This window comes from Coregonus clupeaformis, chromosome 13 (genome assembly GCF_020615455.1).
Source record: "Coregonus clupeaformis isolate EN_2021a chromosome 13, ASM2061545v1, whole genome shotgun sequence".
NCBI lineage: Eukaryota > Metazoa > Chordata > Actinopteri > Salmoniformes > Salmonidae > Coregonus > Coregonus clupeaformis.
This window is the reverse complement of record NC_059204.1, coordinates 36,011,751-36,028,187: the sequence shown is the minus strand read 5'-3', so window position 1 is coordinate 36,028,187 and position 16,437 is coordinate 36,011,751. Positions and strand designations below refer to the sequence as shown.

The 16,437-nt window shown below is 40.7% G+C and overlaps 1 protein-coding gene across 1 annotated transcript in view; it reads right to left on the bottom strand.

Moving 5' to 3' along the window:
* LOC121579929 (transmembrane protein FAM155B) overlaps positions 1–16,203 on the bottom strand; it is a 68,884-nt gene extending 52,681 nt beyond the window's left edge. The window contains exon 1 of the mRNA XM_041894933.2: positions 15,033–16,203. Within this exon, the coding sequence (XP_041750867.1) occupies positions 15,033–15,758 (726 nt within the window). The 5' untranslated portion in view covers positions 15,759–16,203. The remainder of the gene's footprint in view (positions 1–15,032) is intronic.
* Between the last annotated feature and the right edge of the window lie 234 nt (positions 16,204–16,437).

Sequence of the window (16,437 nt, the reverse complement as noted above, 5' to 3'; positions counted from 1 at the left end):
CAATTGCGTGGCCGCGCACGACTCCAACACCATCATTAAGTTTGCTGACAAAACGCGACGGTGGTAGGTCTGATCACCGACGATGATGCGACAGCCTATAGGGAGGAGGTCAGAGACCTAGCAGTGTGGTGTTCGCGGACTACAGGAAATGGAGGGCTGAGCACACCCCCATTCACATCGACGGGGCTGTAGTGTAGTGGATCGAGAGCTTCATGTTCCTCAGTGTGCACATCACTAAGGATCTGTCATGGTCCAAACACACCAACAAAGTCATGAAGAGGGCACGACAACGGCTCTTCCCCCTCATGAGGCTGAAAAGATTTGGCATGGGCCCTGAGATCCTCAAAAAGTTCTACAGCTGTACCATTGAGAGCATCTTGACTGGCTGCATCACTGCTTGGTATGGCAACTGCTTGGCATCCAACCGCAAGGCACTACAGAGGGTAATGCGTACGGCCCAGTACATCACTGGGGCCGAGCTCCCTGCCATCCAGGACCTCTATACCAGGCGGTGTCAGAGGAAGGTCCTAAAAATTGTCAAAGACTCCAGCCACCCAAGTCATAGACTGTTCTCTCTGCTACCGCACGGCAAGTGATACTTATCACCAAGTCTGGAACATACAGGACCCTGAACAGCTTCTACCCCCAAGCCTGCTAAATAATTCATTAAATAGTTAACCAAATAGCTACCCGGACTATTTGCATTTACCCTTTTTGCACTAATTGTTTTGACTCATCACATATGCTGCTGCTACTGTTTACGATCGATCCTATTGCCTAGTCACTCTATTCCTAGTTATATGTACATATCTACCTCAATTACCTCGTACCCCAGCAATTCACCTCGGTACTGGTGTATATAGCCAAGTTATCATTACTCATTGTGTATTTATTATTACTTGTATTATTAAATCTTATTACTTTTCTATTAATTCTCTATATTATTTTTCTCTGCATTGTTGGGAAGGGCCCGTAAGTATTTCACTGCTTGTTTACAAAGCATGTGACAAATACAATTTGATTTGACTATCATGCTAGCAGATACCCATAGACTTCCAGTCATTGTGCTAATGCTAGTTAGCATTGGCTCACAAAACTACTGTACCTCTAACTTCCTTCATACTGGACACAGAGACATAAAAATGGTATCCAGTAGTTCATCTGACTGGGGAAGTAGATAAAGGGCATCATTGCCAAAATCCAGAAGTATCCCTTTAACTGTGAGATGATGTTTAATATTGACTCTACTTTACGTCTAAAGAGGGAAATCAAATGTGTTACACTCCATGATAGAACTTCAAGCTCAATGCAACCAAGACATTTTCCAGATAAAAACTATTGCAGATTGAGTGGTGCCAATCTAATCAATGTGACAGTAATATATATGTCAATTCTGGAAATTCTTGACAATAAATTGAACAATCCTATCACCATTCACCACTAATCTCAGCTTCACAAGGTCGAGGTATCTAAATATCTGAAAATGGGCATTACTGGTAAACCCTTCATAGGCTAGTTTAAATTTAAACAAATCCTTTCTAATTGCGATTATTCTCTAAGCCATACAGAGAGGAAGGTTGCTAGACACGGACTGTGGTATCTATGGTAACTGCAGACTCCCCTCAACGGGAGTGCCGAGGGAAGGCTAGGATCTTGTGAACTGCCAACCCTTCCTTTGGACACATTCAGCTGCCTGGACAGCTAAATAAAGACAGAGGAAACAGATCATGCAAGCAGTTTCAACCCACACATCACAGAATACAATAACAACACTGACTGACTGCAGACATTTCATAGACAGACCATACCCAGGGCCATGCACATTGAATGGAGCAGCTGAGCACAGGCCACACATTGCCTACAGTGACATGTGAGACAGGGTGTCCGGACAATGGTAATGGGAATTACATTTGCATGTAAATTAACACAGCTACACTGTTATATAACTATTGTCAAGATCTTTGGAATATCCATGTAGCAGAGAAACAACACACACACACATGCACCCACACAGACGTCCTCAGTGGTGGAACTAGTGGTCTGAATATCAGACCGTTACTGCTCTGGGGAAGAATATCACAGAATTTCATATCTGAGGAAGCAGTCTAATGTAAATGCTGCCATTTGAAGACATTAAAGCATGACAGGTCAACCTGTAATGCTGAAGTCCCCATAGATCTCATCAAACATCCCTCTGATTAGATTCATTAACAGCTTACATTGATCAGCGAAATGTGAGTCCTTTCCTGACATGCATTATGCCACCACCACAGTACATTCCTATCAGTACTGGTTTAGAGGGCAGGAGCCCCAAAGGTGTTGATCCAGCTTCCAGAGGTTAATATTCTACTACCTGCTGATGACAAAAGTTTTGATTGCAATCAGAATGAAATGTATGAAATCTGGTAAAGGTTATTGTAATTAGATAGTAAAGGATCATGTTCAGTCCATTCCCCTAGTTGCTATACAGAATAGTTGCAGCATAGAAGTAATAGTATACTGCTTCAAGTTACAAATAGTAGCTTCATAAGAATTAAGTGTTGCAAGTGTTTTTAAGCTGTACAGTCGTGGTCAAAAGTTTTGAGAATGACACAAATATTAATTTTCACAAAGTCTGCTGCCTCAGTTTTTATGATGGCAATTTGCATATACTCCAGAATGTTATGAATAGTGATCAGATGAATTGCACTTAATTGTAAAGTCCCTCTTTACCATGAAAATGAACTTAATCCCAAAAAAACATTTCCATTGCATTTCAGCCCTGCCACAAAAGGACCAGCTGACATCATGTCAGTGATTCTCTCGTTAACACAGGTGAGAGTGTTGACGAGGACAAGGCTGGAGATCACTCTGTCATGCTGATCGAGTTAGAATAACAGACTGGAAGCTTTAAAAGGAGGGTGGTGCTTGAAATCATTGTTCTTCCTCTGTTAACCATGGTTACCTGCAAGGAAACACGTGCCGTCATCATTGCTTTGCACAAAAAGGGCTTCACAGGCAAGGATATTGCTGCTAGTAAGATTGCACCTAAATCAACCATTTATCGGATCATCAAAAACTTAAAGGAGAGAGGTTCAATTGTTGTGAAGAAGGCTTCAGGGCGCCCAAGAAAGTCCAGCAAGCGCCAGGACCGTCTCCTAATGTTGATTCAGCTGCGGGATCGGGGCACCACCAGTGCAGAGCTTGCTCAGGAATGGCAGCAGGCAGGTGTGAGTGCATCTGCACGCACAGTGAGGCGAAGACTTTTGGAGGATGGCCTGGTGTCAAGAAGGGCAGCGAGGAAGCCACTTCTCTCCAGAACATCAGGGACAGACTGATATTCTGCAAAAGGTACAGGGATTGGACTGCTGAGGACTGGGGTAAAGTCATATTCTCTGATGAATCCCCTTTCCGATTGTTTGGGGCATCCGGAAAAAAGCTTGTCCGGAGAAGACAAGGTGAGTGTTACCATCAGTCCTGTGTCATGCCAACAGTAAAGCATCCTGAGATCATTCATGTGTGGGGTTGCTTCTCAGCCAAGGGAGTAGGCTCACTCACAATTTTGCCTAAGATCACAGCCATAAATAAAGAATGGTACCAACACATCCTCCGAGAGCAACTTCTCCCAACCATCCAAGAACAGTTTGGTGACGAATAATGCCTTTTCCAGCATAATTGAGCTTCTTACCATAAGGCAAAAGTGATAACTAAGTGGCTCGGGAAACAAAACATCGACATTTTGGGTCCATGGCCAGGAAACTCCCCAGACCTTAATCCCATTGAGAACTTGTGGTCAATCCTCAAGACGCGGGTGGACAAACAAAAACCCACACATTCTGACAAACTCCAAGCGTTGATTATGCAAGAATGGGCTGCCATCAGTCAGGATGTGGCCCAGAAGTTAATTGACCGCATGCCAGGGCGGATTGCAGAGGTCTTGAAAAAGAAGGGTCAACACTGCAAATATTGACTCTTTGCATAAACTTAATGTAATTGTCAATAAAAGCCTTTGACACTTATGGAATGCTTGTAATTATACTTCAGTATACCATAGTAACATCTGACAATAATATATAAAAACACTGAAGCAGCAAACTTTGTGAAGACCAATACTTGTGTCATTCTCAAAACTTTTGACCACGACTGTAAACAAACTGATTGGCTTTGGCAAGAAAATGATGAGTAAACAAAATTATCTTGACAGATGATGGATCACTATGTCCCTTAAAGCAGAGGTGCCTCATTTGCAACCGTTGCGTAGATTTCACACAACATTTCTGCATGCGCCATTTCTGAAAAGTCTGCGCACTTACAAAAATATTAAGATGAATAAACTTGGCGCTCGCCATACATACAGTCTGTATGCATGTTTCCCGTTATAAATCAGATCTGTCGTAAAACTCTGCATGGAAAACACCTCCATTCACCTTTTATGGTGACAAAACGTCCTTTATTTGCTGTATAATTAGGCCTCGGCATGCAAAATACATTTATCAATAGATTATTGGGTTTATATGTCCTGCCTTGGTAAAGGCACTGTGATTAAATAGACAATGATGTTGCGCTCCTATCGCACAGCAATACTGTAGCCTACTCATACCGTCAACTATACTACATGACCAAAAGTATGTGGACAGCTGCACGTCGAACATCTCATTCCAAAATCTTGGGCTTTAATATGGAGTTGGTCCCTTCTTTGCTGCTATAATAGCCTCCACTCTTCTGGGAAGGCTTTAGTGAGGTCGGCAGACAGTATCGGAGCATGAGGTCTGATACCAACAGGCTCAGAGACGGTTTCTATCTACAAGCCATCAGACTGCTGAATACTTGAACTGGACTGACCACCTGCACTGACTCTCCGCACCATAGCACACATGCACTCACTCACACAAACACCCATACAGATATACACTCATCCACACACACACACGCACACGCACACACACACACCCCAACTGCTGCTACCAGACTGATCAGTATTGCTAAATACTGCACAATTTAAACACTTGCCCCCCAAACCCCCGTTCCCCAAAACACGTGTAAATATTGGACTATACATTGTGCCTTCCTGTATTATATTTATGCTAAAAAATGTATTCTATTCTACTGAGCCATTTACTTTACGTTTGTATTCTTATCTTTTATTAGTTCTTATTGTTGTTGCATTGTCGAGAAGGAACGGTGTATACCATGTGTATCCTGTACATAAGACTAATCAAACATGACATTTGAAACTAGAGACCATTGGAGGAAGAACAATGGTGTGTGATTGGGCAGTTAACATGATGCATTCTGTGTAATGAACCCCTATAGGAACATGTTTACATTAAATAGTCAGCAGAGGTATCTCTGATACACAGGATAATTGGAGAATGGGGAATTAAGAACTTCCCTGTGTTAACTGAAAGCTCATAATGGACATGCCAACTCTGGAGGGAGGATGATGGTTCATTGAGTCATGATCCTGAAAATCTTGTGCATGCAAAGTTAGGGGAAGAGGAACAGAGCGAGGTGTCTTCATTTAATGTGAGATCCTTGCAGATAGAAGTTCCACAGTCACGTCTCCTCCCCTGATAGGCACCCTGAGATGGAGATCTGATTAAAGATACAATCCTCTCAGTTTGAAAAGAGTAGAATAAACCGTCTGTGAACATGGCTAACTAATGGTTAAGTTAGTTAGTTAGTTATATTTTTACAAGAATTAGAACAGGTCATGGTATAAATAGTTTTAGTTACTCAGCTCCGTGGTCCTGGAATTCTCTCCTGAACATTTTAAAATTTGATGATCTAGTCTTGTTGGTGGAGTTTAAACACTTGATCGATGTAAATATCATAAAGTGTAATTGTCTTTAGAACATCTGTTTTTTAGTTATGACATTCGTGTTTCTTTACGTAATATGTAATTATTGTACTGTATGTGTGTCTATAGTTTTGTTCAATGTTGTGTTAGTGTATGTAAGTAGTTTTGTCTGAAACGTTGTTCCTCCTGCTGCTGTTGCACCAGGTCTCTCTTGAAAAACCTGTATAAATAAAGGTTAAATAAAATAATAGTTAAAATAAATATATCTCACTCTTTCTTTGTAGCCTACCACTTTACATACATCTCTCTCACCATTCTTTTTTTAAACTGCCCTTAGACTTGGACAATGAGTGATTCCTCACAAAACCAGGACAAAGAAAGACCATGATTCTTTTGGGATTTTCACGATATAGTGGTGGCATATATTTGACATTTGTATCTAAAAGCATAATTGAGAAATAGTTCATCAAAGTTGGCATATTTATGGCATTTTGGCCTTACCCAGGCCTCCTTTAAGACTCCATAATATTTCATCTGTAGTTACTACAATGCAAAACTTGGTCCATATGAAGCTTTACCGCTTGTTCTGTAATATGAGTAGTATTTTGATTTCAATAACAATTTTCTTAAATTAATTTATGAATATTGACAAAACAAAATTTTAGATTTGTGAAATGTTTCTATATATTGTTGAACATAATATACTCTATTGGCATATGAAAGTTCCAGAATGGGATCTCTGCTAGTTTTAAAGTTATGGCCCATTTTATACTGATAAATTGTCATAGTAGGCCAGAGATCATCAGCCGATTTATTTTTTGTTGAGCGGATGGTCAGGGGGCCAGAACATAATTACAAATAATTTGTAGACTGCAAATTGAACGCAAGAAGCACAAACAGATATAATATTTGACTAAAACATAATAATTTCAAACATTGCTTACATTTGTTTACGTTCACATATATATCTCTCTATTATGCGTGGGAATACTTTGGAACAGATTCCAAAATTAAAATCACTTGGAGCTGATTTGCTGGTGTTTTTATAGTCTTTCATGTCCAACATTAAAAATATATACTATTACTTATTTTGCTCAGAAAACTTGGGGGGCCAAATAAAATCACCTAGATGCCAGTTGGGGAACCCCGTAGTAGACAATGTAACCAATCACATCCCTTATTTTACTTGTATTATTGCACATTCTGTAAATCACCAGCAGAGGGCATTTCGAATCCAATTTCACATTCACTCTGTTTGTAATGCTTACAAATAGGATCATAACTCTAAAAGTAGCAGGAGGCCTGGGTAAGACCAAAATGTCATAAATATGCCAACTTTGATTAATTATTTCTCAATTGTGCTTTTAGATACAAATGTCAAATATATGTCAACAATCCTTCCTCAAAAAGACAATTCTATGTATTAAATCTTGTGAAAAAAATCATGGTCTCTTTTTGTCCTGGTTTCGTGAGGAATCACTCTAATGTGAAAATGTGACATAATTCCATTTGTCAAAGTATCTTCGCCCCTTTGATACAAAGTTATTTGTGTCAAATCTTAAGATAAACGGAGATGGATACAATCTCACTCAATAAAATGCCCTTGCGCAACAAATTCAAATGCAAGGTGTCAGTATTCTACAGTAAATGAGTCATCAGGTGTTCTCTGGAGTTTGTTTAAACTTGAAGTGCTGATGCCAAAACCTTTTGACATCATCTTATCTAATTATTGAAACTGGCTCATGGAGAGATTTTGTTTCTGAAAATAAAACTGCTCCAATTCTGCAGTCTTTTAAAAGGGATTTTATATGATGCCCAAGTGTAATGAAAGTGTAATAAAACTTTTATAACTAACAATATTTACCTTTGGCATATACAAATAATTTTTCAGATGGACACCTCAAACTGTACTATTAAATACACATTTTTTTTTTACATTTTAGTCATTTAGCAGACGCTCTTATCCAGAGCGACTTACAGTTAGTGAGTGCATAAATTTTTTCATACTACATGACACTACATGACTAAAAGTATGTGGACGCCAGCTCGTCGAACATCTCATTCCAAAATCATGGGCATTAATATGGAGTTGGTCCCCCCTTTGCTGCTATAACAGCCTCCACTCTTCTGGGAAGGCTTTCCACTAGATGTTGGAACAATGCTGCAGGGACTTGCTTCCATTCAGCCACGAGCATTAGTGAGGTCGGGCACTGATGTTGGGCGATTAGGCCTGGCTCGCAGTCGGCGTTCCAATTAATCCCAAAGGTGTTAGATGGGGTTGAGGTCAGGGCTCTGTGCAGGCCAGTCAAGTTCTTCCACACCGATTTCGACAAACCATTTCTGTATGGACCTTGCTTTGTGCACAGGGGAATTGTCATGCTGAAACAGGAAAGGGCCTTCCCCAAACTGTTGCCACAAGGTTGGAAGCACAGAATCATCTAGAATGTCATTGTATGCTTTAGCGTTAAGATTTCCCTTCACTGGAACTAAGGGGCCGAGCCCGAACCATAAAAAACAGCCCCATAATTCCTCCTCCACCAAACTTTACAGTTGGCACTATGCATTGAGGTAGGTAGCGTTCTCCTTGCATCCGCCAAACCCGGATTCGTCCGTCGGACTGCCTGATGGTGAAGAATGATTCATCACTCCAGAGCACGCGTTTCCACTGCTCCAGAGTCCAATGGCGGCGAGCTTTATACCACTCCAGCCGACGCTTGGCATTGCACATGGTGATATTAGGCTTGTGTGCGACTGCTCGGCCATGGAAACCCATTTTTATGAAGCTCCCGACGAACAGTTCTTGTGCTGATGTTGCTTCCAGAGGCAGTTTGGAACTTGGTAGTGAGTATTGCAACCGAGGACAGACGATTTTTAAGCGCTTCAGCACTCGGCGGTTCCGTTCTGTGAGCTTTTGTGGCTGAGCCGTTGTTGCTCCTAGACGTTTACACTTCACAATAACAGCACTTACAGTTGACCAGGGCAGCTCTAGCAGGGCAGAAATGTTGCCACATTAAAAGTCACTGAGCTTTTCAGTAAGGCCATTCTACTGCCAATGTTTGTCTATGGAGATTGCACGGCTGTGTGCTCGATTTTATACACCTGTCAGCAATGGGTGTGGCTGAAATAGCCGAATCCACTAATTTGAAGGGTTGTCCACATACCATTGTATATATAGTGTATATTAAGTTATAAGTTGACACAATATACTGTTGAAGATTGTTACAACCTTAATCATGAGGGGGAAAAAGCTTCTTAAATTGACATCAGTCAAACATTATTATTCAACCAAATTAATGGAATAATATAAATAAATAAACTAAGTGTAATGAATAATATAAATGCAAAGCCAAAATCAAAAAACACAAACAATCTCAAGATCAGATATTCCTTGAAAACCTCAAACTTTAGGCACGGAATTGAATAACTGTATAAATAAAATATCCCTATGTTTACATTAGAAACAGTCTTTCTCCCTGTGGTGCCACTTTCCTCTGTGAGCACATTTATAATATTGCCATCCAGGACAACGGAGGGAGGCCACATTACAAAGCTGATGGAGCCCATTCACCAGGGTGATAAGCAGGCAGACAGCATGGCCTTCCATGAAGGCAAGCACATAATCACTCATCAGCAGTAGGGCCCTGGAGGCTTCACTGCTTTCAGGAAGATAGAAAAAAACTATCAGGGCAACGATGACTTCCATTTAGGATAAATTTCATGGTAGCTCAATGCAAGATGTTCTCGCTACTTATTCTGCAAGTATCCACAGCACAGATGTGATGCAGTATGCTTGTTACTCAATGCATGGGGTAAAGAAGGATGGCCGCATGCTTATGAAAGAGATGGTCCAGGTTAGCACCATTTTATTGGTCAGATGATGCCAATCAGCAGCCAATGGTTTGGACTAATACTAGGGGTGCGGGTATGTGACAACCCTGTTGTAAATCCTTCAGGAAGCTCCAGCTTGCCTCATTGATGTTCTAGGCTGCTGTGAGTCAGCTGCTTTATACTCTGACACTCTCTCTGAGCCAGCTGTGTTACTTCCAAAACACAGCCCTCTGGTCCACAAATTACCATGTGGCTGTTCGGAGTATTTTACTTCAATGTAAAGGATGTATATTTGATAATGCAATAAGTAAGTACACATATTCACACCAATAACGGAAAACATTAATTTGCTGAAAACGTGTGAAAATGTGTTGAAGGGATTAATATGGGTTAAAAAATTGAGTGTCAAGGGGTGAATACGAATATAAACAGTACTCATTAAAGATGCACTATGCAGGAATCGCTCCGCCATTTCCTGGTTGCTACAATTCTAATAGTTCGCCTAATTTCAGTTTTTGTGACAAAACAAGCAAGTATAGTGTAGAGAATCATTGTACCATCTAAACCGCTGTCAAATATATTTTCCATAACCAAAAATATTGTATTTTCAGTTGTTTGAAGCTGGTGTACACAACCGAAAGTAAAAGATAAAAAAACTAAACTTAAGAACGGGAAGCATACAAATAGAACATAGAACAGATCTACTGCTTCTTAGACTTGCTTTCAATGAGAATGACAGATCTATAAGTAACATTTCTATGTGAATTTGGTTGGGTCGCCCAAAAAGTTATATATTGCAGCTTTAAGACTACAATATTTCCCCTACTTTCTGGAATAGGAAATAGGTTTCAAAGCAGCTTGGTGTGGTGGCTGTACAAGCGTAGTCTACTATCATATATAAAAGCAGAATGCACAGCTGCTGCTCCTGTTATTCCTACAAGAAAGCTGATGTTACATAACATAAACAGTGATTAACCTCTGCGGGATCGGTGTCCCGTATACGGGACGGTTGAGCTAACGTGCGCTAATGTGATTAGCATGACTGTTATAAGTAACAGCAAACTTTACAGGACATAGACATGTCTTATATGGGCAGAAAGCTTAGATTCTTGTTAATCTAACTGCACTGTCCAATTTACAGTAGCTATTACGGTGAGAAAATACCATGCTATTGTTTGAGGAGAGTGCACAACAACAAAAAACGTATCACGCCAACTGGTTGAATCTAGGTAAATAGGTTATCTGGGAAAGTTCCTGCTGTCTCTGGCTCCACACCCACCCCGCCCGGCCATCTAGATGTGTAAAAGTTGGTGTATAAGCTAATGATCCATCATGTATGACATTCCTGGGAGTGTGTAAACTTACATTTTGTATTACCATATCATTTTTGTATGTTCTCTATAGTCATGTACTTGAAAATGTATCAATTGACCAATTCGGCACATTTGAGCAGACTTGATACAAAACAGTCCAGCATTGCAATGCTTCACTGGATCAATCTGAAACTTTGCACACACACTGTGCCTAAACGGCAATATTATAATGTAGCCTTTCTCTTGCATTTCAAAGATGATAAAATAAAATGCATGTTTTTTGGTTTGTATTATCCTTTACCAGATCTAATATGTTATATTCTCCTACAGTGATTTCACATTTCCACAACCTTCAAAGTGTTTCCTTTCAAATGGTATCAAGAATAAGCATATCCTTGCTTCAGGTCCTGAGCTACAGGCAGTTAGATTTGGGTATGTCATTTTAGGCGAAAATTTAAAAAAAGTGTCCGATCCTTAAGAGGTTAAACATTGATTCTGATTAGACACACTGCTCACTGCTAGGCTGTATTTACTGTCTGCCTTTTTGTAGCAGCAGCAGAAGGGGATCATAAATAATTGACCATGTCATGTTTTCAATAGTGAGAACTGGTCTTAGCAAATATGTACAGTACCAGTCAAAAGTTTTGGTTTGTCTTTATTTTTACTATTTTCTACATTGTAGAATAATAGTGAAGACATCAAAACTATGAAATAACACATATGCAATCATGTAGTAACCAAACAAGTGTCAATATATCAAAATATATTTTATATTTGAGATTCTTCAAATAGCCACACCTTTGCCTTGATGACAGCTTTGCACACTCTTGGCATTCTCTCAAACAGCTTCACCTGGAATGCTTTTCCAAAAGTGTTGAAGGAGTTCCCATATATGCTGAGCACTTGTTGGCTGCTTTTCCTTCCCTCTGCCGTCCGACTCATCCCAAACCATCTCAATTTGGTTGAGGTCGGGGGATTGTGGAGGCCAGGTCATCTGATGCAGCACTCCATCACTCTCTTTCTTGGTAAAATAGCTGTTACACAGACTGGAGGTGTGTTGGGTCATTGTCCTGTTGAAAAACAAATGATAGTCCCACTAAGCCCAAACCAGATGGGATGGCGTATCGCTGCAGAATGCTGTGGTAGCCATGCTGGTTAAGTGTGCCTTGAATTCTAAATAAATCACAGGCAGTGTCACCAGCAAAGCACCCCCACAGCATAACACCTCCTCCTCCATGCTTTACGGTGGGAACTGCACATGCGGAGATCATCCGTTCACCCACACCGCGTCTCACAAAGACACAGCGATTGGAACCAAAAATCTCCAATTTGGACTCCAGATCAAAGGACATATTTCCACCGGTCTAATTGCTCGTGTTTCTTGGCCCAAGCAGGTCTATTCTTCTTATTGGTGTCTTTTAGTAGTGGTTTCTTTGCAGCCATTCGACCATGAAGGACTCATTCAAACAGTCCCCTCTGAACAGTTGATGTTGAGATGTGTCTGTGACTTGAACTCTGTGAAGCATTTATTTGGGCTGCAATTTCTGAGGCTGGTAACTCTAATGAACTTATCCTCTGCAGCAGAGGTAACTCTGGGTCTTCCTTTCCTGTGGCGGTCCTCATGAGAGCCAGTTTCATCATAGCGCTTGATGGTTTTTGCGACTGCACTTGAAGAAACTTTCAAAGTTCTTGAAATGTTCCATATTGACTGACCTTCATGTCTTAAAGTAATGATGGACTGTCGTTTCTCTTTGCTTATTTGAGCTGTTCTTGCCATAATATGGACTTGTTCTTTTACCAAATAGGGCTATCTTCTGTATACCCCCACTACCTTCTCACAACACAACTGATTGGCTCAAACGCATTAAGAAGGAAAGAAATTCCACAAATTAACTTTTAAGCTGGTTGAGAGAATGCCAAGTGTGTGCAAAGCTGTCATCAAGGCAAAGGGTGGCTACTTTGAAGAATCTCAAATATAAAATATATTTTGATTTGTATAACACTTTTTTGGTTACTACATGATTCCATATGTGTTATTTCATAGTTTTGATGTCTTCACTATTATTCTACAATGTAAAAAATAGTAAAAAATAAAGAAAACCCTTGAATGTGTAGGTGTGTCCAAACTTTTGACTGGTAGTGTATGTAGAATCAAAGCTAACAAATATCCCCTTCAAGCCCTACACTCTACTCCGATAATGATTTGGTAATAGGAAAACAACTGGGATAGGCCTACAGGTTAAACTGAACTGGATAAATGTGCACTATACAGTTCATAGTTGTATGGACAGAGTAGTTTTACAAAACACAAAGCAGTTGTAATGTTACGAGTAAATGTGTATGAGTCAAGCATTAGACACAATCCCACTCTAATCCACTGCGCCTATGAAATGTGTCCATTAATTTGTGTAAAGTAGTAGCCAGGGGATACATTACATCCTAGAGTGAGGAGCTACGAGTTGGCACTAGCAATGTTAAAACATAACTGAAAATTATCTGTAGCTGACCCCACCAAGAGGTTGACACCAGGGCAGGATAGCAAATATGCCATAATAGAGGGTGTAAGCTGGGACAACAGGGCAGGGGACATGAGTAAACTTTTGACACGTGTCACCTCAGCACAGCACAGTGCTGTGTGGATAGGTCTCCTTAGTTGACAGGTGTTTCTTAGTTGACACTCGGAGGGCAACCGATGTGCTCTACAATAGGTGACCTCGAGACACATTTTCAAGACAGTCTTGTTTAAGAAGAAGACAGCGTGCCTTGCTTGTTTTTGAAATGCAGCACCTGGGAACCAATTAGTAGCCTTAGGTAACTTCTACCCCTGGGGTGTGCATATGCAGAAATATGTGCATTAAGTCTATGTGTGGGATCAATTTCACATTTATAGATTAATCAAGTTGTAATTAAGTTGAGATGAAGTGTACTCTAAAGATAACTTCTAACATTTTCATTTGATAACAAGGTAACATTACATGAAGTTGTTACTTTGCAAGGTGTTGGATGGCTTGACAGCCAACAAGAAAAGGTGGATGTTATCTGAAGTTTTCAAAATATGATAATCTCAACTAGATATATTTTAAATGTAGTGTACCTGTGTAATAACATTATAATAACTGTTGGTTAATATGGTAAATCCATCACTCATTGAAAATCCCTGAGTGCTCCTGTTGCCTTTTTGCTTGTGTTGTTTCTGCATGGAAACTTTTGAATGGATGTTAGTTCAGCCTTCCAAGTTTTTAGAACATTCATATCATAATATTAGGTCAAAACCTTATGACAACCATCAGATAACATTACCTTTGCTCTATGTAGCGGACATCCTCTTGCTGGAAGCACTGTCTCTCTTATCATCAGGGCTGTTCTTAAACCTACAGCTGTGGGTCAATAGGCTACAGCTCAGTGACACCTCTCTCCACATGTGCCACCCGGAAACCGAGTAGTTTCAAAGCCTTAGGAAATACTGGTTGCCCGAGCTCTCATTAGAGACTTGGGCAACACCTAAGGCATCATGGCTCTATCAACGCAAAGAGTCTGACTGTGGTCCAATATGACTCATAAATACCCCTCACCACAGACAGCCCTGTGCTGTGAGGTAGTGGAACATCAAAGGCTCTGCCAGACAACCCAGAGAGGGCACAGAGGGTGACATCATCACAGCTCGACACACAGGTGGCAAGATGCCAGAGCTGAGAAGTGGCATGAAAAACAAAACAATTTGAACATTATTTTTGTTATAGAAGCATAAGGAAACTCTGCTATAGGTAGATATTTTCGGCGGTCTTATACAACCATGAACCACAGGTATTCTTATATTCATAGGCTATTCATGAATTCAGTATAAATATTAACATACAGTAGGCCTGTTCATGAATGAGCAAATACATTGTTTCAAATGGAAAACATTCATAAGAGGTATTGTGTAGGCATATGGTACATTGTCTGTGTAATTAGTCACCTTAAATAATTGATTGTGTGTAAATGGGTTGTCTGTAGCCTACACATGCTAATGAAGACTAAGGAGTTTTTACCGTTCCGCCCATTGCTCCCTGCTGAATAAAACAGCCATTACAAGGAACAGGTGTATGACAGGATGTACAAGTTGATCTTACCTTACAGTCTTCTGTGTGGGATCGGACGGAATAATCCTCCGATAAATACTTGAGAAAGAAGAAGTCAAACTCCTCATATTTTTCCTGAGCGTGTTGGTCCAGCCGCATGTACGCCTGGATACAGATGCTGCAGACATCCTCGTTATCCCCACCGCCTCTAAACAAATCCAAAACCATGTTCTGAAGACTGCAATTCAAACTGTCTGGGCTTGACATCCCCAATAGTAAGTCGGAGATGGTGTAAGAATCACAAAAAGAAAGGCTGAAATTCCTAAAATAATCAAGTAACATCTGTGACGAGAACGTTGATGGAGTTGAGAAAGAGGACCCAAAGCCAGTTTTTTGCCGATACAATGTGGTGCAGGCTGACTCCAGGTGTGTGTGGTGGCTTTGAGAATCAGTGCAATGAGGACCTGGAGCAGCGGATTTGGTGAAATTGCTTAGAAAAATACCAAATGTCTCCTCATTTAGAGCCGGGTGGACCCCGTCAGTCGCGTTATTCCAGATTTTGCGGTTGCTCCTATCCTTGGACCTCAGTTTAACTCCAGCACACAGCCAGAGGTGATCAGAGAGAAGGACAGTGAAAAATAATAGGGATGCCAAAGACATTCGCCATTTCTGTACCCTCTCGGAATCGGCACAGGGTTTGTCGTTTTGTTTGGGTGCACAACAGATTTTTAACACGGCGTCATCTTCCCTTCGAAACGTCCAAGCACCCCTGATCATATTTTAGGGGGGAGACAAAAGCGATCTCAGATGGGTTTTTCACCTCTGCAATATAGGCTATCCCCCAAACAATGTCACCTACCTCGTTTGCAACATGGTGATGGGAAGCATTTTCCCCAAGTTGTTGTGTCAAGAAATCAATCCAGCTCCAAACCCTGGCGTCTAATTTTTACAATGATCCATTGCAAATAGATAACGTCCGGCATAATATTCCCTATACACCCAAAATTGTAACATGTTACGAAATCCTACTGACACCTCCAGCACCGGTGCAGCATCACACAAGAAACGCATAGCACGTACAAAAACGAAATCTTTATTCTATATCTGTCACCCTCAAACATGACAATCTGATTTATTTCTTCTTCCGTTTCTGATGAAAAAAAAGCGAAATTTCTCTCTCATCTTCTCCCTCCTCTTGATAGTCTCGTTTAGTCTGTCGCCATCTTCGGTTTTGCACAGAAAACCTTGAGATTTTTTAATTGAAGGGGGTTGGGGCGCCTGCGCTCTTGGTCGCCTCTGTGGTTCCACATCTCTCACATCCCCATTAACGCAAGCTCCATTCATTCCCCAACTTTCATTCATTCCTTTCGCTGGGCAGCCTTACCCAAGGAGGCATTTAAGCATAGAGATTAAACACCACATTATTCATCTGACTTGCAAGGTTTGCAAGAAAATA